This window comes from Rhinoraja longicauda, chromosome 9 (genome assembly GCF_053455715.1).
Source record: "Rhinoraja longicauda isolate Sanriku21f chromosome 9, sRhiLon1.1, whole genome shotgun sequence".
Classification (NCBI taxonomy): Eukaryota; Metazoa; Chordata; class Chondrichthyes; order Rajiformes; family Arhynchobatidae; genus Rhinoraja; species Rhinoraja longicauda.
The window spans coordinates 20,110,465-20,127,918 of record NC_135961.1 but is presented as its reverse complement, the minus strand read 5'-3'; the positions used below and the strand labels follow the sequence as shown (position 1 = coordinate 20,127,918).

Here is a 17,454-nt window from a genome sequence, read left to right as displayed (position 1 = left end):
TGCTTACCTCTGGATGTGAACAATGACAGTGATAAACAATGGCAGAAAGTAGAGGTAAGTAGAAAAATTAGTAATATATTCAAAATCTTTAAACTCAGAAAAAAAGTTGACATATTAACCAATGAAGTATCTAATAGGACAGCATGATAAGGTGAATTTGTCAATGAACTTGACTAAGCAATAACTAAATGCAGTAATGGTAAATAACAGGGTTTAATATTGCAGACAGATGAGATTAAAAGAGCTGAGGAGCTGTCTTTGTTTGAATTAATCTTGTTGAAGGGAGTGAACTCCCCTATTCATTTTTATTTTCTCCCCAATGGGAAAGGACTTTGTACCCATGGCTGCATTCAAATACTTATCAAGTGGGCAGCTGGGAGCTTAAACCAAGAGTGATAAATGAATATATCTAAATGTGCTGTGAATATATTTTCATTAGAAAGTTGTGGTACAGAATTCACACCAACGTACTGTGCACTTCGTCTCAGTTCGGTAATTCGTCAAGTTGCTCTGTGAAGGCAATACCACCATCAGAAATCAAATCAAAAGGTAATATATGTAGGGATATGAATTTGTCCTTGGTTGCTTGCATTAAAAGCTCAATGTTGTAGTGGCTGTACATTGCAACATTGCATCCTGCTTCTGAAATTCAGTTGGAATGAAGGCTACCTTTCATTTGCCAGCTAAGTATGAACTAATGCAGTCTGGTTATTGTGTTTCTGGACTGGTAATTTCAAGTCGTAAATTAACAGTCCAGAGATTGTTTCATATTCTACCGTGACAGTTTTAGCAATTGATCTATTATCAAAATCAAAACCGGAAGTATTCATATTTGGCATCAATATGGGTATCAATATACAAGGTGGATTGATGTAAAGCCTAATGTAGCTCACGAGGGTGCCTGAGTGAATGAAGCCAATTACCTCAGCACTCGATGACACCCAGTGATGTCCCCTCCCGCACCTGCTTCCATCTGCCTATGAGCCATTCACTTAACCTAGTGGGTCTCCTATCAGAAAAGCGGCCTGACCTGTTGAGTTCCTCCAGCACTTTGTCTTTTACTCCAGATTATAGCATCTGCAGTCTTCTGTGTCTCAACCGTTACAACATTGTCATCTCTTTACTGCCTGCCAAAATAGCAATCAAGATAGCAATCTTGGAGAAAGCAGAGATGGGGAACAATTGTTGACCTTAACAATGACATCGACATTGTAAAAGCATACTTCAAAAGCTCTATTTCCATAGTACGCAGAGTTCCACTGAACAAAGCTGCCAATCTCACTTAAAATTTTGGATATCAAAAATGGCAGGTGGACGTTTCAGTGATACAGAAAGAAATACATAAATCCGGAAATGTTGGTATATTCCATGAAAATTGTGCTATTTGTTATGTGTGATAAAAGCAAAGAAAGGTAATGCATCTTACATTTTATTACATATATCACTCTAAAAACTTCCTCTAATTTTGTCTACAATTAAAATTGACTACAGCATATAGGTCTTGGCCTGGAAATAGTTAATGTTAAAACTGGGCCTGAAAGTGATTCATTCCTTTACTTGGGATATTGTATTGAAGGTGCACATTGCAATGCATTGTGTCACAGCTAATACAAGGATTTTGGTAAGCTGCTACAGTAATGGTTGCTTCATGGTTCGGATCAAAACCTGATTTGTGGAAGTATATTAGTCTAGAAATTCAGTTGCCGAGATCTTATTGAATGATTGGGCAAGCTCGAGAGACTTTGTGGTCCACTCCCTTTTTATGTGATTAGTAAGTATTGTGGGAATTAAAAGATGGTCTGTTTGATCTGTATTTAATACAGGTTGAGATGAATGGATTTTATACCATATGGCAAAATCAGAGAATAAATGCTTCTATGCACCATTGACAGGAAAACGTATCTGGATTGTGCTACTCATTCAGATGAGTTTGATTGGAAAGTGCTAATTATATAGAGAAGATGGAATGATCATTAAATTGGATCAAGTGCAAGGACCATACCTTATGAAAAGATAATGTGTGAGAAATATTATTGATGATAAGAGGAGTCCTCCAATTCTTATTTTTTGTCAAGGATTGCAAAAGCACCATTGTCATATTACCACACATGCAAGGAAAAGAACAGCTCACTAAAATAGACAAGTTTTTTCACAAATGTAACAAAAATCATGCTCTAGTTCCTTCTTGCAAATGCAATGCCTGTGTATCTGGAAATAGTTTATGTAGAAATGAATTTACAGGTACAATGATAAATTGATCATGGCGATTGATGAGAAAATCATCTCACAAAGTAATGAAAGCAGATAAATGATTTCAGCATGAAAAACATTTACTGGAACTGTGAAGTTGTGCAGTCTTAGATGCTCTGGAAAATCAGTTTCAATTGGAATATAAACAATAATTTACTCAAACAAATGCATTGATCAATTTCAGATATTCTAACTGAACTTTGTTTTCATTCTAATTAACTATGAGGACAGGTTGCTTGCAAGAAGGTATTTTTTTAAGATCGTAGACTATAACCAACTAGGATTTTCTAATTTACTAATTAAAGAAATGTATTATTTATTATAAATCACAAATGTTTTGTACAAGACTACAGACATGGCCTGAACCAAGATTGCTATTAATATTGATTTTTTTTCTCAATTGCATTTTTGTCCTTTTAGGTATTGTCTTAAAGTTCTAGTGTTATAGAATCCACAGTGTATGTTGTATTGTTACTTATATGCATCGTAATTCTTTTCCCACATGTGACTTTTCTGCTTGACTATTATGGATGTTGAAAAAAATGCAAATGCTGGAAATACTCAGCAGGTCAGGCAGTACCTGTGAAGGGAGAAACACTGTTAATATTTCAAGTCTATGAACTCTTCACAACAAGGAAAATAAAGGAATTTGAGGGCAAACATATTTTAAGACATAGTAAAAAAGAGGAGGGAAGAAAACGGACAAGTAATGTACAAAAGAGTCACGAAGGAGGAAGTGACATAAATGAGAGGGGCAGGGAGGGAAATGCAACTCATCTAATACTTTAGAAACTGAAGAAAAAGTCCAAGCATAGCAGGCAACCCCTCAGCTTTTAAATTCACAACTTAGAATCTACCTGGTGGTTCACATCTTAACACATTAATAAATGTGTAACTGATGCTTGTCAAAATAATGAATCCAATTCATTTATTTGTTTTCAAATATCGGCAATGTGCTTTAATTATTTGGAACATTTATTGTGAAACCAGCTCAAATTCCTGTTGATACGTATGATAGACATAGAAGTCAAGCTTCAATCCATTCCACTTCTATCAGTCCTCGCAATGCTGCGGAGGTTTCTAATTCAACCCCTCTATTTCTACCACTAGCTATCTACACCCAGATTTATTAGATAATAATTCTTGGGGGTGGTTGGGGGAGAGTGATGAATGAACACCTTTGTTTAGTTAAGATCTATGTGGATGGGCCAGCTGATCGCATTTTTATGTTTTATACATTGTCTAATTGTATTTATCTGCAAATATAGCATGATGAAATGACCTACTTTATTTATTTATACATTTTTTAAATATTGCTCACCTCCCCTCTGTCACCGCCTAATAATGACACCAAAGTACTCTGAAGGTTACTTTGTAGTTTGTTTTGCTTCCTGTTGTTCATATGAATACAGTAAATCTATCTTTCTCATTGCTCTCCGTTACTATAGAACCATAGAGTCAGGTCAGCCCACTGATAAGTTCATGTTCTAGGAACAGAATTAGGCCATTCGTCCCATCAAGTCTACTCCGCCATTCAATCATGGCTGATCTATCTTTGCCTCCCAACCTCACTCTCCTGCCTTCACCCCATAACACCTGACAGCCTTACTAATCAATCCCTCACTCATCCATGCCAACCAAGAAGCCCCATCTAAGCTAGTCCCATTTTCCTATTTCCTCCAAATCTTTCCTAGTCATTTAGGATATCAACTGAATAAAGTTAAATATTAGAGTCTGTTCGTCATTTAATCCTGCAATAAATCAGCAATAGGTCCTCCTTAATATTTAGTGTTGAATATCTAGCTTTTGTGTTCAAACTGATATTCTTGTAGGTCACAAAACATTTGTATAGTTAGTAAGCAAAGATGTGTAATGCTTTTCTGTCATCTGCAAATCAAATGAGCCTTGAATGATGGATTAAGAAGATAATTTCTATTTTTATGAATTTCGATTAGAAATCATTTACACAAGGGAAATAGTACCACACACAGATTGGACAACGTGATGGTTTTTTTTCTTTTGACTAATATGTATAGAACAAGCTAGATGTTTGCATGAGTCAGATAAATAAAACTTTTAGATATTGAACATTTTACAGTCACTTACATGATTGCAGCAGTACCTGCTTTAATGTCAATGATAAAATGAGATATGTTTGTTTGTTTACACAATATTAAATGTTTGTATTTGTACCAGTGAATATTGAAGCAGAATAAACAATAATTCAAACAGTTTCTCTTTTGAGGTGATTATTTATCATTTTCTGCAACAGTTGCAGCACTTGCCTGATTTACTCAGTTAAATTGCTAATTTATACACACTGTGTGCTTTTCTGACCTAAAATGTCGGACAGCAAATGAAGCTTCATGTCCAATTATCCTAATTCATTCATCAGAATCGTCTTGGGAGGACTTGAAAGAGGCATTGCCGGTAATCTCCTGCAACCATAGGAGATGCAACATCTGCCCCAACTCCTCTACCCTCACCTCCATTCAGGGACATTCAGTATACTTGCGCCTCCTCCAACCTTGTCTTTTGCTTTCACTATTCTCGATGTGGCCTCCAATACATCAGCGAGACCAAGTGTAGACTATGCCAAACATTTGTGCTCTGTCTGCCAGGGCCTGCTGGGACTCCTGGTTGCTAGCCATTTCAATTCCTTTTGCCATTCTGACTTTCAGTCATGACTGAGTGAGGCTACATGCAAACAGGAAGAACAAAACCTCATATACCATCCGCTTGGGTAACCTACAACCCAATGATATGCAAATTGAATTCTCCATTTTCTGGTAAACCCCCATCATAGGAATTGTTTTGGCAAGTATTTTATTCCTGTAAGCTTAAATTATCACTGAAAGTTTACATCGAGTAACATTGAAAATAAAGGGTAGAATCAAGGGATATGGGGAGAAGGCAGGAACGGGATACTGATTCTGGATGATCAGCCATGATCATATTGAATAGCGGTCCTGGCTCAAAGGGCCGAATGGCCTACCCCTGCACCTATTTTCTACGTTTCTAATTAAGCATGTTTTATGCATGGTTCTACAATAACAGCTCAGACTCTGAGATGATGGTACAAATGATTAGTGTAAAACTCTTGAATAATTGTCAGCAGGGTTTGAACTTCACAATGCAGTCAATGCAATTGTTTTAATTTATCATCTGTATAACATTGGTTAACATTGGTATGTAATCAAGAAGTATACTCTCAAAGGTAAAAGCAAAGTTTAAGGTAGAATTATCATTGCAAGGGGAATACTAAACAGGCTTCATTCTAACTGCAGATGTGACATTCACATTAAGTTGTTTAATTGTACAGTAGATGGCAAAGTGCTAATATGTCTAATTTTTTTTTGTCTTACTGGTGATGTGAAGTCACAATTATCAAATAAAAAGTATTTTGAAGAAGTTACATACTTTGATGACGGTACATAAGTGAACGTTGAATAAAACGTTGGAAAACCAGTCATCATTGTAAACAGAGGGTGGTGTTCTCCTTCCTTGCATTCTGTACGTTGAACCCAGATAAAAGCATTGCATCTGTCACAAGATAATCCAATGAACTCGACGTGAAACATGCATAGACAGCTTCATGTTGCCATTTTGATGTTTTAAAAAATGGATTCATATGTTCCAAGCATAGCCATGAGGGATGCAAAATGAACAACTCCTGCAGATTTTTTTTTCTTTAAACGGGAAAAGTCTCTGTACTTAAGTGGCGGGTTTGTTTATTTGCTTGGCTGAATAATAAATGTTTACAGCTAAAATAATAATCAAGCCACATGCATTCTTAGTATATTTTAGCAACACAAGACAATAATTTATCACATCATTTTTCTTCACCACCCAACTTAAAGTAAATCTCAACTGCACCACATGATGCATTGAACTGCATTTCAATAAGAGAGGGTATTTCACCAGACCATTTTAATCCTCATTGAGCAGTCACCTTTTTTTCTCTTTAATTTGTGTGAGAGGGAATGGTCAGATCTGGACTTCCAGTTCATTAGCTAATAGTTATTTGATGATCTGCATGAGATTTTAATGAAATTCATTTGTCTTTTTAAAATAGTTGGTTTGGAAGACTAACCTAAAAGGATATTGTGCCTTGAATTTGCTGTGACATGTTAGCATTCCCCAATGATTTAATGAAATAAAAATAGTTGTCTTTGAGGAATGGAAAATCTTGGTCTAGAATTAAGTTTCATTGTCAATAGATTGGACCTTCATATACTTTGTAGAAGAAACAAGTTATTTAAGGGTTTAAATATGTATGTTAAAACGGAGTAATTGAACTCTCAATGTTTCTTACATCACAGTAGGAGACCCTTCCGCCCATTGTCTATGCTAAAGCTCAGTGCAATCCCATTATCTGACATACTTCCTTGTGATCTACATGCCCAACAGCTCCACCCTGATTCTCTGACCACCCACATACACTAGAGGTAGTTTACTGTCGCTAGTTAACCTGCCAACCTAGCATGCCTTTGCCATGTAAGATGATAGAGCACACAGGAACCTAGGGAGAACGTGCAAATTCTACACTGACTGTATGCGAGGTTAGGCTCACAACCAAAGCGCTAGAACTGTGAGGCAGCAGCACTATCTCCTGCAACACTTTACCTGATTGGTTCAACTGAAATAGGCAAATAAAACAGTGGAAAAATAGTTACTGGGTAATAATATAATTTTTATCTTGCTGCCCCATTTTAAAATTCAATGTTTGTAAAAATTGCTCCCACATATGCAAAATGAGGCAATGAGAAAATTGTTTTCCAGTCATAGGAAAAACAGTCTTCATGCGTGTGTATTTGTAATGTATTTCTAACAGCTGTAACAATAACAGGTACTTTATGGATGATGGTGTTGCTATCCTGTGAAGGACTATGTCATATGGTTAATTATTGAAACAATGTTATACTGTGCTTAAGCTTCAGTTAAAGACTGAAACTCATAATAAACAGTTGTGTTTTACTTGATGTTCCATGTCTGAGTGAGTGATGTGAGACTGATATTGAGCTTTAGACCAGTTCAGAAGAAGCCACGGGAAACTGCAGTTCTGTATTTTGGGTCACTGCTACCCTTCCCATTATTAGGATAAATGTTTACCTCCTTCGTTAGTCTCTCCACAGGCAATGTTAGATTCTTATAACTCACTGTATGCCGTGGAATCTTCTCAGCAATTTGTTTCTGTTTTCCAGATTAACAACCCTCTGCCCGGCAGTAATGAGAGTCTTGACCAGTTTTCCCAGGAACCCCATCACCAGCAGTGAGTATAATTTACTTTGTTCATTCCTCATCATTATCAATGCACCAAGAGTACATATTATTCTTCCTCTTTTGAGACCAATATCCAGGAAAAATGTAATTGAGAGTTTATTTTAATTCTAAACAAAATGTTGCAAATTGGTCTTCTTATCAGCATGCAGCTGTTTGGTGTCTCATTATGAAATAAATAGTATAGTAAAATAAGATTGAATTTGGTCCTAAATTTATTTGGTCCTAAGCTAAGCTAAAACGAAAGTTTTTTTAGAATCCAAGATTCTCGTGTTTGACTTAACACAATCACTTTCAAACTGAATACAAAACTTCACCATTATGGCTTTTACATATGGGCTCCTTTACCAAGGGTTATTGATTATCCATACTATGTTGTGTGATATGAGATTAGAAATTTAAAATAAGTTATTCTGTAGTTGATTCTTTGACATGTTGACCTAGAATGATACCTTGAGTATATTCCTTCAATTTGTTCATAAGATCAGTCCATTGTAATTATTGTATGTTTCATACCTGTCATTTCTCCTTCTAAGTTCTGCCTGACATATTAAATTATTGTATAAGAGTCTTTACACTGCTCCCAACAATATAAACTTTAAATGTAAAATTAAATAGTGTTTGCAGTTTCAATTTTTGGTATTGAAAGTATTGTCGACCTATATAATACTTAACAAGTCACGATCACTTATGGCCACCATTGTAAAGCTCCATGCATTATTAAATGTCTTACTTTTTTAATTAATGCAGAATATGTCTGTGTATTTTGCAGAGTTCATTGAATGCAGGGGGTATAATAGTTTTTTTTAAACTATAATGTAAAAGAAACAATGTTTTTTGAGGAAAGGGGAGAAGAAAGGACCAGGTTGGCAGCTTAGCACAAGGCAGGGGATCTAAATGATGTTTCTCTGTGCGCCAAAACTACATGGAATATTGTTTCACCAGGGATTTCATCCACTGTTCTTAACATCAGTGATTTTTTTTTTCCCAGGATATTTCACCAATGTGAAAGAAAGTGCTGGAGTTACTCAGTGGGTCAGGCAGCAATGACACGGTTTGAAGAAGGGTTCCAACCCAAAACGTCACCCATCCTTTTTCTCCAGAGATGCTGCCTGACCCACTGAGTTACTCCATACTTTGTGTCTATCTTTGTTATAAACCAGCATCCACAGTTCCTTTCTACATATTTCACCAATGTGTTTTGAAGCTTTGAGAAACTATGATAAGAACCTATGCAGCACTGATAGTTGATACTTATTGTTAAAGTAAAACGCTTGTTTTATGCTCCTGGCGTTTAAAGCAAAGAAATAACTGTTGGGCATTCTGAAAAGCTATTTAACATGCATTTCTTCCAATGTTAAACAACCACCTTGACCATGGAAATTTTCAAGCCGATTGCTTGTTTGCACTTAAATCATAAAAAGAGTTAGTGAGTACTCTTAAATGCCCCATAAAAATGTACCATTAAATAACAGAATATAACAATATAGCCTGATATAGCACTATTGCTGTGGTTGTTTAGTGGCCAAAATGTACGAACTAGACTGCCATGTGAGAGCACAGGCTCATAGTAAGTAATATGTTAATAAAATCTATTCTTTTTCTCCCACAGTCTTTGGTTTTGCCCTGCAGCCAGTGAGGATCACAGCCAGGTAAAAATAATGTAGCCAAGAAGTGCTTACAAATGTATGTGTAAGACTCGGGTTTTAGTTTATTCTAAACCATATGTTAAGACATTAATTGGCTGCCACAAAACACTTATCTTCTTATCAACTATAAAAACAGTCTGTAATCAGTGTTCAGCAACCCAACAGGATAGAATAGATTTATTGACATAACTGTGGCACTTTGTTGAAGACACACATGAAAATATTGGTTCTTTATGAATGTAAAGGACTACCTTGGTTTAATTAGCCTGCTATGAAAATGATTTGACTTGAATTTTCCTCCAAAATGAAAATACGATATTTAATTAGGACTGAAATGATCTGAAAGTCAAATATAAACTTTTTAAAAGAAATCTCAGTAAAGCCTTTGAAGGTTATTTTATATTCTCTCAGTTCTTTTAAATTGAAGCTGAAGACTATTCTGTTTGACGCTGCCTTTTATTAAATCAAATAATTATTCATTTCTTACACTGCACTGTAACTTTTAATTTTTTACCTGTCTTATTCTATTTTAGCTTGTTTTTATTTTCTATTCTCTTTAATGACTGCTTTTAATTGCTTTTAACTGCTCTTTAATGTTTTATGTAAAGCACTTTGAATTGCCATGTTGCTGAAATGTGCTATATAAATAAACTTGCCTTGCCTCAAGATGTTCAAGAGTTTTATTTCATTCGAGGGGACATTAATTTCAACGGGACTAGAATCTAAAATCAAGGACGTAATGCTGTGGCTTTATCAGGCGCTGGTGAAGCCACATTTTGAGACCCATATCTGAGGACGGCTGTGCTGGTATTGGAGAGGGTCCAAAGGAGGTTTGAAGAATAATCCTGGAGATGATTGGGTTAACATGTAAGGAACATTTGAAGTCTCTGGGCCTGTATTCGCTGGAGTTTAGAAGGATGAGCGGGGATATTATTGAAACCTACTGGATAATGAAAGGCCTAGACAGAGTGGACATGGAAGGATGTTTCCAGTCATGGTAGAGTATAGAACCAAAGTGCACAGACTCAGCCTACAGAGGCTGTACCTGCAGAATGGAGATGAGGAGGGATTTATTTAGCCAGAGGGTGGTGAATCTGTGGAATTCATTGCCATAGATGGCTGTGGAGGCCATTGTTGGATAATTTTAAAGCAGAGATTAACAGATTCTTGATTCGTATGGACGCCAAAGGTTCTGGGGAGAAGGCGGGAGAATACTGTCCACGTTCATTTCGCTCCTGGGTAATAGTAGCCAGTTGTGCTTTTATTATTAATTTTATTTAGTTTTGATGGCTTACAAGGGTATGGTACTAGTTTCAGCCTTCCAAACGTAAAGAGGTTTTTCACATTCATACATCTTTAACAATATTTTTGAGACCTTCACAAACAATCAAAAACGCTGATCACCGTGAGGTGAGACCTTACTAACTGTCAAAGTGGTTCTGTGGCAATGAGCTGTCTGCCAACACAAGCAGCATTGACCCACTGTGAAGTTGTCAGAGCCAACTCCCAGTGGAAGACTGCAAGGAGCACCACTACAGCAGAGTTACATGGCTGGCCTGAAATTATTGGGGAAACAAAAGAACAGAATTCTTGCCAACTCAAATTTCTTCATATTTCTTGTATCCCATAAGGAATTGTAACAGTGACATGAAAGTTCCATATCTTTTGTCATGAATTAAAGTTGCTTCCATTTTAACTGTGCACTATTTATTGTTAGAAAAAAATGACTTTTTTGGTAGCAATTACAATGTTGGCTGAAAAGTAACAGTGCCCAATTCTTTTGGGCAGTTTCATTGGACCGAAGATGATATATATTGTTTTCACATTTGCACTTGAATCTTGCTCAACTTAACAGTGTCTTTATTATGATGCACAACTCTTAAGCCAAAAAATGATATCTTTCTTCAGCTTGATAACCTACGAGAAGTCCATGAAGACAGAACATCCAGAAAGAGCAACAGATTACAAACATCTAGTGGGTAAGATAACTGGCTTCTTCTTTCAGTGCAAAGCTGTATGTGCTGCTATAGTGAACAGATTATTTCTTGTGTATGACTTAAGGTGAGAGTGAAGTTGTTTTGAGTGCACTTAGCATTTCTTTCCTCCATTCTTTAAGTGCACAATTACAACATCTTAATGTATTGAGAAGAACATTAGCCCAAAAAATTAGATTTATATTACAATATTCAGGTATAAGTATATTTTTAATTGACATTGAATTATATCGCATTTTTAAAAAACAGTTCAACATTATCATGCCTCTATTTGCTTTAGAAACAGCATGGAAACAGGCCCTTTGGCCCAACTCGTCTATGCCAAGTTTCTTATTAGAGCTAGTCCCACTTGCCTGTGCCTGGTCCATATCCCTCCAAACCTTTCTTATCCATGTAACTGTCTAATGCTTTTTTAAATGTCATAATTGTACCTACCTCTGCTACTTCTGTTGGCAGCGCCTTCCATACATGCACGCACCATCCTTTGTAAGAAAAAAATGCCCCTCAGGGCCTTTTTAAATATTTTTTTCCTGACCTTAAATCTATGCCCTGTCGTTTTTAACTCCCTCACTCTGGGGAAAACACTGTGGCTCTTTACCTCATGATTTTTTATCCTCTATTAGGTCCACCCCTTGGCCTCCTATGCCTATTCAGATCCAAGACCCAGCCTCGCGTTATACAAACCCTCCAGACCTGGAACTCTAAATAGGAAATGCAGTGAATACAGTGATATGGATCATGTATGGGCAGATGAGATCCATTTAACTTGGCATTTTGTTCAGCACAAACATTGTGAGCCAATGAGCCCATTCCTGTGTTGTACAGTTCTATGTTCTATATAGAGTATTTTGCATCTCTGCTGTGGACACCCACCTCTGCTTTATTACCCGTCCAGCTCCCTCTATTTTAGAATGTGTTGGATCTGCCCACTACCCGCAATGCCCACACAACTAATCTAGCTGATGAGTTGACGAGCCTCCACAAAATGGAGTGGTAGAAAATGGCAACCAGGCATCAGGCAATTGAAAATTATTTGTAAAAATAAGAAACGTCAAAACAAATTAATGACACAGATATTGAAGTTGAAGTAAATTTTTTAAAGATAAACCACATGTGGGGTCGATCACACGTTAGATGAGGGTCAATAATGAGCCCAGCAATAGATTGAAAGCACATATGTGCCAGAATCTGCTCTCTCTCTCCTCTTCTGTGCTGCCATGTACAGGGACGGTGGTCAGAGACAAGCTGGTGAGCAAGGAGAACATTGGTGGTAGTTCTCATCCAGCCAGCCAAACATGAGTGAGATCCAGCCCTCTATCGACCTTGATGAGTTAAATTTCCTTCCAGATAAACATTCCTCTGGATTATACTTATCTTCAGTCATCAGTGCCATAGTAAACGACCAGCTCTCTGCCACCACATTGTCCTCGTGTTCTAATGTCCTAGTTCAACCCACTAGCTTCTGTCTCAGTGCCCACAGGACTAAGCGACTAAGGACTAAGCCTCTGAAAACCATCCCAATTTGCCTCATTGTTCAAAGAGCCAAATAATTGATTTTATTTGTGGCACTGTTATGATCTTAATTTAGTGGCCTCTCGTCACTGGCCACTGAAAGCACTTTTTTTCTTGGTTAATCTTATCACAACCTCCCATAATTTTGAATATTTCTACCTTCTCTTCTAACAAAAACCCATGGCCCAGTTTCTCAGATTTTTACTGACAACCAAAACCTATCTCCTTTGTTTCTTAATAATTTATTTTGCACATCGTCTATGGCCTTGATGTCCTTCCACGAAAATGTTGGTTAAAATGGGAAGCAATCAATAATCCATCCTATGTGGCACCTAATCATAATGCATTTTGAAAATCTATAAACATAGCTTTCATTGCATTTACTTTATCACTACACTCTTAATCTTCAGAGGGCTCTATTAAATTTGTCAGATACAGCTTTCATTTTACAAATTGAATCAGTCTGGCCTTGATTAGCATGTTGTTCTTGGTGATTCCTGAGATGCAGGCCTTTCCTATGAGGAGAGATTTAGTAGACTGAGCATAGACTGTCTAAGTTTTAAATAAATGAAAAGTGATTTTATCAAAGTGTATAAAATTCTTATGGTGCTGAGCAGGATTGATGCGGAAATTACTTTCACTAGCTACGATGTCCAGAGACATGGGTCACTACATAATGAATTGGCCAGAAGATCGACACAAAGTGCTGGAGTAACTCAGCGGGTCAGGCAGCATCTCTGACGAAAAAGGATGGGTGGCGTTTTGGGTTGGGTCAGGTCCAGACCGGAAACATCAACCATCCTTTTTGCTCTAGAGATGCTGCCTGACCTGCTGTGTTACTCCAGCACTTTGTGTCTATCTTCGGTATCTGCAGTTCCATTCTACACATAATCGGCTATTCTGGAATGAGAAAAGAAGAAATTCCTACATCCAGACAGTAGTGAGTCTATGGAATTCTGTACCCAAGAGAACTCTGGAGCACATTATCAAGAACAGGAACAATAGATTTTTGGATATTAAGAAAATTAAGGGACATTGGCTTAGTGGGGAAAAAATGGCTCAGATTAAAAAAATCAACCATGATCTTGTTGAACAGTGAAGCAGGCACAAAGGGCCAAATGGTCCACTCTAATTTCTTATGTTCATTTAATTTACATTATATTTTTTATCCCACTGTGAATAGGTGTGTTTTGCTGTCAATGCTGCATTTCATTTAGATAATTCGTAAATAATGTTTAAAAGTGTGAGTTTGGAATCACTACTGCATCTTCTGATTTCTATGGCTTTTTATGCTAGGTAAAATCTGTGCAGACCTTTTCCCACCATTTAATATTCAGCATTACTACCTCGTCGTATGCCTATCATGTCAAACTCCTCTAGTGACTCTAGTACTTCCCTTTTGTTTCACAAATCTCTGTTAGAACTGGGATAGAAATTTTGTTAATGTGACTGCCCCAGCACCACTCTGCTCCAAATGACCTGCAGGATTTGCCTTCATTGCACCTGGATATGTGGCACTTGTTCTGACTCCGAGAGGAGCCCACTGGCAGAGGTGTAGCGTGTTCTGCTACTCTGGCTGGAGTATCACCACTCTCCCTCCGATGGCAGAGGTTGCTCTGCCACTTTTGCTGCAATATTCACCTCTTCCTCTGTCCACCATGGAATATTTGTTTTGTCCAAAGATTCTCGACTAATTGACCCTGAATTACATTTTCTGTTTCCACGTTTATATTGCTTACTAATCCTATACTATTTCCAATTTTACCTTTCAATCTTGACACATTTTGTTTGCATTTCTAATCTTCTGTCGCCTCTCCTTCATTTATAAACCTCAGATTGATTTTCTTTTGTACTGGTAATGCTCAATGCATCATATCTTCCTTTAGGTTTTATTTCACTTATTTCTACTCTGCCAGGGAACATCCCAAAGATACACTGGTTGGTAGGTTAATTGGCCTCTGTGAATTACCATTTGTGTGTAGGTGAGTGATGGAATCTGTGAGAGTTGTGGGGAATGTAGGAAAAATAGAACATAAGAAAACCTAGTGGAAAATGTGATTGTTCTATGAGCCAGCATGGACAATGCCTTATTTGTCTTGAGGAAATGTGGAAGTTTTACATTTTTAACCACAGCTGTCTCTACTGATTCACTCTCATCTGTCATGGGAGGAATAATTTCAAGGCTATAGTTTTCCCTTCTATGAGAAAATAAATTATATGTTAATTAATTTGATTATTTGGTCCTTTATTCAAATTTCTCAATTGGAAGAACTCAAAACGAAATCAGATTGCATAAACAGCTAGAAACTGTAGTCTAAATACCTACCACGTATATGAATATTGCAGTTCAAAATTAAGGATGGAACATTCCAAGTCATTGCTTGCTTCTGCACAATTTATTTATTTTTTGCTAACAATAGATTTATGTCAATTTTTGAGCCAGATATTTGGCCATTTGGTATTGAATTTTTTACTCCAGATATTTTATCAAATTCACATTCTCAGGCCACTTATGTGGCTGAACCTCCCTTATGTTGGAATAGATGAATGCAGGGTAATCAGGAACTCGCATGTTGTGCCATTCAACAAAATTATGACAGAAATGTTCAATGTAACTTCTGCATTTATCTGGATTATCTACAGTTTGAACTTTGCACGTATTGCACATTTTACAAGATTGTACCACGTAAAACAGTTTCCTTTCATTTATGTCAGTAAAAATTTAGACACCAGCCTTTTGTGTCAGAAAAACTTTGGCAGCTGTCAATTGAACAGTTAAGATTCAGTTTTACAACGAGAACCTTAATGAACCGAGAACATATCAAAAGTTCTTGTTTACTCAAATATGAAAGAGGCTCTGTTTCGAAATTGCTTGTTCCAGCTCATTCTCAGATGACAGGAACAGTTAGACAAAGGATTTGAGAACAGAGCACATATCCAATTGGGAATGCATGCTAAAAGAGTTTCATCAGTGTACATGCGGAGATCTTAAAACAAGTGCAGTTCAATTGCAAATCTCCAGGAAATCTATGTCATGCAAAACAGACCATAAAATGTAAGGGACATTATGGGGGGATAAAACAAATATGCTTTGTATTTATTTTATGAAATAACATATCGTAGCTTACCTCATTTATCTGGAATTGTTCTGACAGCGATCTCAGAAGAAGTGTTAATCCATTTATTTTAATCGTGTTAATGATTGTACAAGCGTAAAATAATACTTGAGATAAAAAAGAAAAATGGTTTTACATGCTTTTGTTCCACAGCACAACTTAAAGACTTAAATTTATGCTCTGTTTCAAATCATTTATATATTACAATAATGTTAAATATGACAATAATAGGTTAAAATACATGTAATGTTTGTAAAGTGAAATACATGTAATCTTCAACAGCTTTAGATAAAATATCATTTTATGTACTTATTTTTACGCATGTTTTGGTGATAAAGAGGTTTTGGTGATTGTCCTAATCAGCTTTGAATACAGCAGTAAGGTTTTGTGCAGTATTCTTTCTCAGCTCTGCATATCCCTAACAATGTCTAAAAATCAGCTAAAGTAAATTTCCCGTTTTCAGTTCATATTAAAGTCATAATTACACACCAACTCAAAGAGAATGCAAATTCTAGATTGTGGATGATCAATCTAAGCACATTGAAGGCTGAGATAAATTCTCAGAACAGGATAAAAATCACATGGCCAATGGCTGTCAAAGTAATTGTGATCATGAGATTTTATGTATTAGAATTCTTTTGGGGGTGGAGCTGAAAATATTTTCAGCATCCTTTTATGTAAGGAAGGGCACTGAATATTTCTATTCAAAGAGAGCTCCGTGAATTTAAATATTGCTAGCTGAGTGCAGAAGGTTAGAATGAGTGCTATGCTTCTGAATTGCAACTTTACTATGATAAAGAAGTCATGAATTGGTTATACCTCAAACGGTGATACATTGTGGATCACACGGGCCGGTAGACAGTATCTTAGTAGTTGGGCTGATGCCATCATTCAGTAGTGGTATACTGTGCCACATCTATTTGAGCCAACCCAACAAACTGAAAGGTGACCATTGTGTGATTAAAATCTGCTGACATTATGATTCTTGCCTCCTGCGCACAATCCACACACTCAGGCATTATGCAGATAAATGATTCAGTCGTTGTTCAAAATGTTACAGAACAGACTATTTGGATGTTCCTGCTAGGGCTGCTCGGAAGGAAGCACTAAAGTACTCGGCAGATAGACACAAAAAGCTGGACCCCCAGTCGTAAAGAATTGTCTCGACCCAAAACGTCACCCATTCCTTCTCTCCAAAGGTGCTGCCTGTCCTGCGGAGTTACTCCAGCTTTTTGTGATTACGGTTTAAACCAGCATCTGCAGTTCCTTCCTACATAAAGTACTCGGCAGAATGGGTATGATTATTTAACGTGTATAAAACATAGCCTTGCAATCATGAGGGGTCAGCTTGACTTAAGCTGTAGTGTGCCATTGCAGAGAAGTAGAAGGAGGTCAGGAGGCAGCAATCTCATCAGCCCCAGGCTATCTGTGATCAGATGATCCTGCTGCAGTGCCAATAAGCAAAACACTCATCATCCATTTGTTAGCCAGTCCAGAACCTTTTAGACACGTTGCAAAAATAAAAGCCTACGCAAAATAAATATTACAAATCAAGTTGTGAAAATTGGCAAAACAGCAAAGGTATCAGAAGGAAACCTGCAGGGGAGAGCAAGTTTCCATGCTGTACCACTAAATAAATAAATTATGTTATTC

General features: G+C 36.9%; 1 protein-coding gene across 1 annotated transcript in view; it reads left to right on the top strand.

Annotated features, from left to right (window-relative positions):
* Window positions 1–17,454, top strand: part of gpatch2 (G patch domain containing 2) — a 195,153-nt gene that overhangs the window by 128,828 nt on the left and 48,871 nt on the right. Inside the window, exons 6-8 of the mRNA XM_078404921.1 lie at window positions 7,455–7,522; window positions 9,143–9,182; window positions 11,088–11,158. Coding sequence (XP_078261047.1) covers window positions 7,455–7,522; window positions 9,143–9,182; window positions 11,088–11,158 — 179 coding nt within the window. The remainder of the gene's footprint in view (window positions 1–7,454; window positions 7,523–9,142; window positions 9,183–11,087; window positions 11,159–17,454) is intronic.